This window comes from Gadus morhua, unplaced genomic scaffold (assembly GCF_902167405.1).
Source record: "Gadus morhua unplaced genomic scaffold, gadMor3.0, whole genome shotgun sequence".
NCBI classification, from domain to species: domain Eukaryota; kingdom Metazoa; phylum Chordata; class Actinopteri; order Gadiformes; family Gadidae; genus Gadus; species Gadus morhua.
Genome location: NW_021964146.1, coordinates 372,666 through 383,728, shown reverse-complemented (window position 1 = coordinate 383,728; position 11,063 = coordinate 372,666). Strand labels below are relative to the sequence as shown.

Here is an 11,063-nt window from a genome sequence, read left to right as displayed (position 1 = left end):
TTTAGCAAACTTTTGTTAAAACTGAAGCAGACAAATACATACAAACATCACAAACACATGAAGCTGACAAAGACAAACATGCATGACAAAAACACAGATTATCTGAACATGAACAACCACTAAAGGGTATGTAAACTGATTGTGTTAGATTGGAACTGATTAAGGTTAAAAAGATTGGCCTTGAAATTGAAAATAGACCAGAATGGATACTACAAAGTTTTTTATAAGTTTTTTTGCATTTTTTTGAACGATATAAATAAATAGATAGTGCTTGCTGAAGCACTTTAATAACCCACACAAAGACAGAGACAAACACACACAAACAAGCCTCTTTCTCTCTCTTACAGATGGCACAGGAACAGTGGCATCACAGAGGTAAGTTATTCACAAACACACACACACACACACACACACACACACACACACACACACACACACACACACACACACACACACACACACACACACACACACACACACACACAGTCCTCCTTTCCAACTCTGCATCCACGACACTCTTAAAGAGTTCAAAGTTGTCATACACCACATTGTCGAAGCCAGGGGTAGTGGACTTCCTAGTGGATGGACAGTAGGAAAACATTTTCTGAATGCTTCCAGCCACTTTGTCCTTGAAAGGGTTGTACCTCTTCCACTGTCCACCACAGTTTGGCATGTGGCAAGCCCCACATGGCCTTGAGGACTTGTTAGGCATGAATGCCTTGACTGTTGGTGCAGGAGGGACAAAGCTCTGGCTGCAGGATGTCCCACGAAACAGGACGGAGGGCGCCTGTGGCTGTGCGGGGAAGACCTGCAGTATGGGTGCTGCCGACACAGGGGGTGGGCCGTAGGTCAACGCAGCGGGTGGCCTCGGCTGGAGGTGGGTAGGCGCAGAAGGCCTCGGCAGAATGGGGGTGAGCGCAGCAGGCTTCGGCCGGGTGGAGGACGACAACCCAGTGGGCTGAACGGGTCGGTTCGCGGGAGTCACAGGCTGTGGCTCATCAACAAATAATCTGGAAACATAAAATACACATGTGATCAGTATTGATATGACGTGTGTGCTATTTGCTTTCCACAGCCAACAGGTGAAACAAAGTGCTTATGACAACTTACCTCCGCTTCTCACCACGTCTCTTTCCAGCCTCGTGATAGATGAGCCGGTACTGGACCTGAGGCCGGTCTGGCGGAGGGAGGGATGTTGGCAGCGCAGGAGCCTCCGGGAACGGTGCGTCCGACAGCACTTTCAGGTGAGGAGTCACCTTGTGGCCGAAGGAGCAGTCGCTCCTTCTGCCACTTCAGCAGCTCCTTCTGCTCTCCCTGCTGGCAGTACTGGAACAGCAGCCACACCAGCCAGCCGACATCATTCTCCACAAGCCACCTGAAGGTCTGACCGGCGTACTACCCGAACGTGATGACCAGCTGACCTTTCCACAGCTCAGCCCCCGACCTCTTGGCAGCCGCCTCTGCTGTCTTGAGATCCAGCCATTTAGGGTCAACAACAGTGCTGCTGCGGGCCTCTGCCACAGACCTTGCTGCCTCTGTACAGTACAGCCTGGCCTCTCCTTGCCGGTACAAAATGATGTTGGGGTACTGGTGTAGCTGTTGATGGCTGACCAGCGATGGTTTAGTGGCCAAGCTCTTCCCGCAGACATCACAGGTAAAGGTCTCCCTGGCGATGGCATGGATCTGGAATAACACTACTGTTTACCAGGTATGCAGCGCATCCCATGCAACAAGAGATTAACACGGTCGCCAAATTGCTTTATGTTACACTTACTCTCGCATCAGCTGTTGTCTAAACAGTCACATTTACCCAAATCAACACATATCCACATCAAATTGTCCAAGAAAACGTTTGCAGGTATGCGACGTATGCCCTTACTCATTGTAAACAGTGTCGTTAGCCGCGCCTAGCTATCGTTACAAAACACACATTAATCAGCTTATTATTTAAACGACCCCTGGGTACATATAGTCATGCCATACACCGTTGGAAAGCTTAGATTACCCCGATTAAAAGGAGACCACCCACGAGTAATATGGTTGCTCGCAGACAAAACGGCGATAGGTTGACTGAAGTCTACCCAGCAGCTAAAAACGCACCCTCTACGTCTTCCCTTTATACACAACGACCGTGTTATGACAAGGTCGAAATCTTTTCTCTTTCTACAAAATCGAAACAGCTTAATACAAACCTTAAAAAAAAGGTCGAATTATTAACTAGCAAACGGTGAAGGGGATACAATTTACCTGAGTGAAACCACGTGCTGTAAGCTATTTTCTTTTTCAACTCGAGCTCATTGGCTGCAATAGAGTTCCGGGTGTTGACGTTGTTGGGGCGGGGAAATCGTGGGCACCACCATTTTGGCAGTATTCGATAGTATTGTTGGTTTATTTATTTTTTAACATTTTTTTGGTGAAGCACTGCTTCACCTGTAGTCTTATAGAAGCCTCCACTGCTCCAAACTCTATTTGTGAAACATGCAGACGGCCTAGTGACACTGCCAGCAGGCAGCAGCAAAGAGATGTAGCGACCTCGGTTTATTTCTTCAGCTTTCACATACACACAAACACGCACACAGGGTGCTTGGTCATTCTTTTGTTTTGTTTTTTCGTTGTCTGTTAAACCGCCACGTGGGGCGACGTGTCTGGGAACCTCGCCTCTTGGTCTGAGCATGTGTGGCCATCGCTTCTCGGCCTTTTGGCTAAGATCAAGTGTAGTATCTGTTCTTATCAGTTTAATATCTGATACGTCCCCTACCCGGGGACCATATATTAAATTGATTTTTGGAACTGGGAGATGGAAAAGGGGCTTGCCCCGTCCACTCCACGCATCGACCTGGTATTGCAGTACCTCCAGGACCGGTGCACCCCTCTCTCACTGTGAAAAACAAAACTAAACTCCTCCTGAGAGTACACCCGTCCGCCTGTAGACAATAAAGTGTCATTTACAATTCATAAACGCACTGTTTACAATTATTCCAACGATATTCTGTTGTTTAAGAAAGAAAAAAGGATTCTTTCTGTGGCGTGTCGATAACTCGGATCTCCAGGTTTCCTTTCGTTATGCTTCCATCTCGCTGATTTCAGATTCGCCTGTCATCGTGTGACCGGTGGTCTGCAGTGTTTATTAAAGTCTAGACATCTCCGAATGCTTTGCAACCGTTCTCCACGGGAACACGCGTGGGCATCGTTCAGCCCACCTGAACGTGTTCAACTCATACTTACCTGGCAAGGGAGATACCATGATCAAGAAGGTGGTTCACCCATAGCGAGGCTCAGCCATTGCACTGAGGCTGTTGCTGACCCGTGCGAATTCCCCAAATGTGGGAATCTCGATTGCATAATTTCTGGTAGTGGGGGACTGCGTTCGCGCTCTCCCCTGATCATGTTGTTCTAAAGAAATAATAGCTATGAATGGCTTCATCGTGCTATATTGTAGTCCATACCATGTTTTGCATCGCTACGTTTCTTCAAAAGATCACGCAAACGATGACTCCCAAGCAGTGTAATGCATTGCGTTCAAATATGGAACTCTGAGTCTGGAATAACGCATTCATTCATTCATTCATTCATTCATTCATTCATTCATTCATTTCTTTCATTCATTATGGATCCAATCATTGTTTCTGTACAAATCCCGTCTCTGGCCATGGTAGAACTCTCACTCCTTACGTGCTCCTCCTGTATAAATACTAATATGGTCCCGACAATTCTTGGTTACGGCCATACCACCCTGAGCACGCCCGATCTCGTCTGATCCCGTTCAGGTGCGCAAGCAGGAAGTGAGCAGAGAGTAGAGAGCAGTCGAGTGTTTGTTGGGACCGCGTGTGCTTGTGAATCATAAGGTGCATTTGTGATAGTTTTATGTGTGATTCATTTCCCCTGCAGCCTGGCTGTTTGGGGGATTGTTTCATACTTTTTGTGATTGGATGGATACTTTAATAAATGACAAAATAGAAGGTAAGGCCACTTTGATTAATGCAGAACCCGAGATTGATTATGCTTTTAGTGATTGGATGGAAGAACTTGTGAATGAAAACATGGAAGTTAAGAACAGTTTGGCACATGTAGAACGGGAGAATGATTCTGGAAATATTGAAGCCAGCGAGAAAGGAATAACCCAGGAGATCAATTCCGTTATTAGGCCTATTGAGAAAGCAAGCATGGCGAATGGTAGGAGAGATAAAGAGAGACAGGGAGAAAGTGAGGGTGATTGTGGCTATAAAAAGGAGCTGACATTGATTGTAGAGCCCGTCGGTGAAGATTACATTACCATGATGGAACTGTTGCGGGGAATCAAGGAAAAGTGTGGGATTGTTCTGGCATGCAGGGTCAAAAGTAAGAACATTTACGAGATCACCATGCAGGAGGGAAAGGGCAAGACAAGGTTATTAGATGGCTTCAAAATCAAAAACACTCGGGTGACTGCCAAGGAAGTTCGCAGCAATGAAATTGTTGTTTCATTTCTAAACTTGCCATCTTATATCACTGATGCTGAAATTAGGCAGAAACTCTCAACGTGGGGCGTGAGGGCGATTTCGCCCATCAAAAGAAGGAAATGGCCTGGGACAGACGTGGTGGACGGGACAAGGTTCTGTAAAGTACAATTCACGGAACTTGTACAGTCACTGCCCTACTCAACAAAGTTCGAGACACTAGACGGAGGGGAGTACTTCCGTGTGATCCATGACAGGCAGGTGAAGGTCTGCAGGCTGTGCATCCAGCCAGGACATATTTTAAGAGAATGCCCAGACTTCACCTGTTATAAATGCAAGCGCCAGGGACACTATGCTAGGGAGTGTGACTTGCAGGGGGGGAGACGCGGAGAGGAGAGGACGGTGGACACGGAGCCAGCCGGCGGCGGCGAGCGCGTTTCCCGGTCCGAGGAGGATCAACGACAGCAGGACGAGGACACCGGAGCTGCCAGCGGGGGTGAAATGACTCCATCCACCATCGGCAGCAGTGCGGATGGAGTGTCCGGTGAGACGGGTCGCATGACGGGAGGAGCATCCGGGCAAAGTATGGAGGAAGGCGCTAGCACAGCGCCCAAAACTCCCTCAGCCCGGGCGAGTGAACGAAGAGGCGGCCGACCAGGAGAGGTGGAGGCCCCGGATTGCAGTGAGGCTACACGGGACGGCGGGGCTGCTGCTGCGACTGCTTCACCTAAGGAGCCAGACGATTCGAGCATGGAGGTGGTGGAGACGAGAACATCGGAGGAAGGAGAGTCGATGGACTACGATGCGGTGAAAGCCAGCAGAAAGAGAATAATCAAAAGGAGGGACAAAAGGGAGCCAAAAGAGCAGAAGGTATGAACAATCGAGCATCTATGGAAAGCTGTGTTTTTCTTTTCACCATTACTATGGTCATAATAACATCTTTAAATGCAAACGGCCTAAGGAACATGACCAAAATAGAAAGAACGATTGAACTCTGTAAATCTGACATATTGTGCTTTCAAGAAACGCATTGGGATAATGAACTTGTGGAAACCCTTGGGAAGCTTTGGAAAGGGCCCATTTTTATGGACAATGGGAGTGCGAAGGCATGTGGAGTGGCAATCCTTGTCAGAGAGAGGTCTGTTAGTGGTGTCAAGCAAACCTTTTGTGGAGGGAATGGACGTGTGATAGCGATAGAATTTGTCCACAATAAAAACACATACAAATTAATCAATATATATGCACCAAACGTGGAGGAACTGAGAAAGTTTTTTTTTGAGGACTTGGAGGTTCTGTGCACGGGAGATTGTATGATGGTTGGTGACTATAATGTAAAATTATCAAGACTAGATTATTCAAATAATGTAAAATACAGGTATGATGGGTCAAGGAACTTTTTGAAAAGCATGATGGCAGAACACAAAATGGTGGACGTATGGAGGGAGGAAAATGCAGAACGAAAAGTGTTTTCGCGGAGGCAGGTGGTTATGGGGACCCTTAGGCAGAGTAGAATAGACCTCGTCCTAGTTAAGGAAAACATTGTTAGCCAAATAAAAGAGGTGAAATATACTTTTACCACTCTTAGTGATCATGCAATCCTGTCGCTGAGGTTAAGGGACGCATGTATAAGGAATGTAGGTGGAGGAATGTGGTGCCTAAACAACAGCTTATTAAGAGAGGATTCATATAAAGAGATGATAGCAAAATGTATCAAAGAAGAAATGGAGAACAGATTAAACAAAGATAATATTTGTATTTGGTGGGAAAATTTGAAAGAAAAAGTTAAAAAGAAAAGCATATACTATGCCAAGCAAATGAACTTTAGAATGGATCAGGTAGAGAAAGAGATACAAAATAAATTAAACGAAGAAGCAGGGAAAGCAGACAAAGATGGAAATTATAATATACAAAATTATATGAACTTGAGAAGGCAACTAAAAGTTTTTGAGAAAAATAAATGTGATGGGGCGATAGTAAGGAGTAGAGTACAGTATGCTGTAGAGGGGGAAAGGTGCACAGCGTACTTTCTAAACCTGGAAAAAAATAAACAGGAAAATAATTATATAAACGAACTACAGAATGAAAATGGGGAGAAGGTAAATGATCTGGTTAGCATCTTGAATACAGTGGAAGGCTTCTATAAAAACTTATATAAAAAAGGGAATACAGAAAAAGTATGTATTGATGAGGTCTTGAGTGGTGTGGATGCAAGGATATCAGCAGACGAGCAAGACATGTGTGACAGAGGCATTACGGTGGAAGAAATACAAATAGCAATTAAAAATGCAAAAAACAATAAAAGCCCTGGTTCAGATGGCCTTAGCAGTGAATTCTACAAAGAGTTTGCTGATGTGTTGGCACCCATACTGCTAATGGTATATCAAAGCATGGAGGAGGGACAAATGGTTCCAGAATCCATGGCTACTGGGGTAATCACAATATTATTTAAAAATAGGGGGAGTAGGTTGGAGTTAGGGAATTATAGGCCAATTAGTTTATTGAATAGTGACTATAAAATATTAACGAGGGTTTTAGCGTATAGGATTAAGAAGGTAATGGGAGGAATAATATCACCGACACAGGCATATAGTGTCGAAGGGAGAGACATAGCGGATATAATAGGGACAGTTAGGGACGTTGTTAGGCACATGAAAGAACAGTCTGGGATTGTGTTGAGTATAGATTTGAATAAGGCTTTTGATAGAGTGGAGCATGAGTTCTTGTTTCGGACTATGAAAGAATTTGGGTTTGGGGATAGAATAGTGAGTTGGATCAGGCTGCTGTATAAGGAAGCTAAGAGTAGGGTCAAATGTAATGGTCTGATGACGGACACCTTTGCTTTGGAGAGGTCAGTGAGACAGGGCTGTCCTTTATCAGCACTGTTGTATAGCATGTCTATTGAACCCTTTGCTGTCCTTATAAAAAAGGATAGTAATATAAAAGGAATACAAATACCAGGTGAGAAAATTAATATAATTCAACAATATGCGGATGACATGACAATAACAGTAGAAAATATGGACAGCATCAATATAATTATGAAACACATGGGAACATATGGGAGGGCAGCAGGGGCTAAAGTGAATATAGAAAAATCGGAACTAATGTGTATAGGTCAGGAGGGGGATAGGGTTGACAGTATGATTGCATTTAGAGTGGTGGACTGCATCAAAGTTTTAGGAGTAAACATAGGTCCAAACGAAAAGGAAGCAAGAGATATCACTTGGACAGGAGTGATAAATAAGATAAAACACACTTTAAATGCATGGAAGCAGAGGAAATTGAAATTAAAAGGTAAGGTAATAGTTGTTAATTCCTTATTATTATCCAAATGTGTGTATGTTTTGGGCGCACTAGATCTTCCGGTATGGGTTCTATCCGAATTAAATCAGCTGACTTCAAACTTCTTGTGGGATGGGAAGGGTGTGAGGATATCCCACAAAATGTTGATAGCAGGGTACAGTGAGGGAGGGTTAAAACTGGTGGACATTGACACAAAACGTAAAGCACTGAGGGTTAAAACAGTGAAGAAGTATCTCCATGATGTGAATGACTATGGGTGGAAACAATTCTTTAAAATGTATGTTCAGATGGCTGGTAGATGTGGAGAGAATAGTCTGCTTATGGTTTTGAAAGAACCAATGTATGAAAAAGTGCCTTTTTTCTACCAAGAGGTGTTCAGAGCGTGGGGAGAATTCCTACCCAACATATCATACAACTGTAGTAATGTAACCGAAGTAATGAATAAACCCGTTTTTCTCAATCCTATAATACAGCATAACAACAAAATGCTATACAATAAGGTTTTCATGGATGCAGGGATTAGGCAAGTAAAGGACATGGTCTATGAGTTTGTGCCTGGGTTTCTGCCTGGGCAGGCAATGGTAGACTGCGTAAGAGAATGGGATGAGGATGCTAGGAGAGATATGATTGTAAAAATGTATGATATAATTAAGGGGAGTATGCCTGTAGACTGGAGGTATTTGATTGAGAGAGAGTGTGTGAGGACAGGGGATGGACCTTTACCTAAACTAGTGTTTGTTAAAAATGATGCAAATAAAGAGTTTAAAGAATTAAAAGTAAAAAACATATATTTAGAACTGATAGCGAAACTGTTGAAAAGACCGGCATCAGAACAAATGTGGGAGAGGGTTCTGCCAGGTATGAATGTACAGTTGATATGGGAAAACCTCCAAATCAAATATAATGCAATAGAATGTGAAAACAATGACTTCATGACGAGACACAACAGGATCTATGTAAACACGGTGCTGCATCAGATTAACAAAGAGAACAAAAGAGAATGTGACGTGTGTGAAACTGAGCCAGAAGACTTGTTACATATATATATCCGATGTGAATGTCTACGTAGTTTTGTTTTGAAGTTAAAAGATATGCTGTTTAAAAACTGGGAAAAGGGTTTTGTAAAGGCATATGAATGGAACAAAATGTTGCTGTTTGGAGTAAATGGGAAAAGGAAAGATGTGAATGTTCGTTTGTTTAATTTTGTGTTAAGCCACGTAAGGTATGCTATTATGTCAAGAAGGAATCTTGCTCATTTTGAGGGGAAAAAGGTTCATGTGTGGGATTTGTTTGAATCGGTTGTCAGGAGAAATGTGGGTTTGATCTTTAAATATGGTGCTGAGGACTTTGCTGAATGTTTTATTGACGGGTGTGGCTTTATATCTGTAACATCGGAAGGGAAACTAGCATTTAATTTCTGAGTGTGCCTCTATGTTTATCAGGCGCACGTGTTATTATTAAGTGATTTATTTTTCTTTCTTTTTTATCATTTTTTGAGTTTTGTTATCCCTTAACATGAATGTGATCCTGTGTGTATGTCATTGTTTTGTGTAAATATTTACAGATGAATGTCTTTTGTATATATAAATTGGTATTTTTGATAATAAAAAAAAAAAAAAAAAAAAAAAAAAGCACGCCCGATCTCGTCTGATCTCGGAGGCTAAGCAGGGTCCGGGCTGGTTAGTACTTGGATGGGTGACCCCCCGGGAATGGCTGATGACCCCCCAAAGTCCCTATCCCTCAACCCAGGGATCGCTCATAAAGGATCGAGAATCAAAACGGACGGCTCCATGTGGTGGCCACCGGTGGGAGGTTTTATTTCCAGAAATATTATGTGCAAGGCCTAGATTATCAAAATCCGCTAGTCTGCTGAATGTTTTGTTTATTATTTTCATACTTTGAGTTGATGTAGCTGATGAGATTCATATTATCAAGTGGAAAAGTGTTTAATTGTTACATTTTTGGGCTGAATTAAGAAAAATAATAAGAATGTATTCAGTGCACTCACTTTGTCTGGATGACAGAGCCATTCACAGAACTCATTATTTTGACCACACAGGGAGTGCAGCCAGCAAAGTGGGGGTGTATTCACACCTCTGGTTGCGGGAGAGAAGACACAAGGACTTCTTATTTCTTTGGTGTGTTTTTTCTTTCCACTACCCCACCCCTTGTGAAAGCCAAGCACACAGAGACTCAAATTCTTTTACAACTTTTATTTTTCACCCAGAATGGGTTTCATTGAAAAGGCAATGCATATAAAACACAAGTAAACAAGATCTGTTTAATTAAAAGCTCGCCCACCACAACAAGGTACAGATCTACAGGCGAGAACACGAGAGCATGAGACGAGAGACAAACATGTACTACCATTTGCAAACATTTAGTTAAACATGGAGCTGACAGACATGCACACATCAAAAGGAAAGGCACATATAAATAACATTAATAATAATGCAAAAATCTCAACAATTGAAGAACACACACTTGTACTTAAAGGGGGTAGTTTGGAATTTTGGACATAGGGCCTGATTCCGAAGTGAGCATTGGTATTCTATATCACTGGAGACAGTTTTCAACACATTTCATTCAGTCCTTCTAGTTGCAGAGTTCGCTCGTGCTAGGCTAGCGCAAGTCAACGGGCAATGCTAGCCTGCTATTAAAAACAGTCTTACCCACTCCACAGTACACCCGAGGTAAATCAATTATAACGACAGACTATACATCTAAATGTCTGTGTTGATAGAATAACGTTAGAAATAAAACTAACCATGCATCGCATGAATCATCGAGGGACTACTTTCTCAGCAGAAGCGGAATTCTACTATGCGCTGGTTAGGTTTGTAACCGAATCACGACAGAAGAACGTAAACAGAGAAGCGTGGGACAGAAGCGCAATTGAACGACTAGGGAACATGATGGTTCAGTGTGCTTTTAGAAATTGTAGAAATAAACGGTACAGATGGGCACCAAAAAGTTTCCACCAATTTCCAGTGCGAGATCCAGAAAGGACTCAACTGTGGCTTGTTGCTGCTGGCTTTGACATCAAAACACCGGCTCGTACATGTACGGTTAGTTGGATACAACAAATTCCTCATAATCGTCTTCAAAAGCAGATGCATCGCTAACTCCTCCAAACGTGGCCATATCTTGTTAATTTAATACGCTTGTAGAATTCCTTCGTTCACTGTACTCTGCGTTTGTAGCAATGACAGCGGCAGGTAACCTAGGTATCAGTCCGCCGCTGCCGTAGCCTACGTACAGGAATATAAACACTGCTGCTGAGACCCCGCAATTCCCTCAAAATGCAATGCAATGCAAGGTTGG

General features: G+C 43.3%; 1 protein-coding gene, 1 long non-coding RNA gene and 2 other non-coding genes across 4 annotated transcripts; 3 read left to right on the top strand and 1 right to left on the bottom strand.

Annotated features, from left to right (window-relative positions):
• Positions 1-417: 417 nt before the first annotated feature.
• On the bottom strand, positions 418-2,330 carry LOC115539231 (uncharacterized). The gene is made up of 3 exons (XR_003975768.1): positions 2,248-2,330; positions 1,111-1,683; positions 418-1,010 (listed from the first exon to the last, which is right to left on the bottom strand). It is a non-coding gene; the product is annotated as an uncharacterized LOC115539231 (long non-coding RNA).
• Positions 2,331-2,682: 352 nt separating this feature from the next.
• Positions 2,683-2,873, top strand: LOC115539257 (U2 spliceosomal RNA). Its single transcript, XR_003975783.1, has one exon. It is a non-coding gene; the product is annotated as a U2 spliceosomal RNA (small nuclear RNA).
• A 344-nt stretch (positions 2,874-3,217) lies between these two features.
• LOC115539249 (U1 spliceosomal RNA) lies at positions 3,218-3,382 on the top strand. The gene has a single exon (XR_003975778.1). It is a non-coding gene; the product is annotated as a U1 spliceosomal RNA (small nuclear RNA).
• Positions 3,383-3,705: 323 nt separating this feature from the next.
• LOC115539230 (uncharacterized) lies at positions 3,706-5,319 on the top strand. Its single transcript, XM_030350342.1, has 2 exons — positions 3,706-4,980; positions 5,062-5,319. Exons 1-2 carry the CDS (start codon positions 3,930-3,932, stop codon positions 5,310-5,312), a joined length of 1,302 nt encoding a protein of 433 aa, XP_030206202.1. The 5' UTR covers positions 3,706-3,929; the 3' UTR covers positions 5,313-5,319.
• The last annotated feature ends 5,744 nt before the right edge of the window (positions 5,320-11,063 follow it).

Coding starts and splice junctions, on each gene's coding strand:
- LOC115539230 (XM_030350342.1), top strand. CDS start 3,930: ATGGATACTTTAATAAATGACAAAATAGAAGGTAAGGCCACTTTGATT. Junction 4,981..5,061: donor CAGTGCGGATGGAGTGTCCG/GTGAGACGGGTC, acceptor AAACTCCCTCAG/CCCGGGCGAGTGAACGAAGA.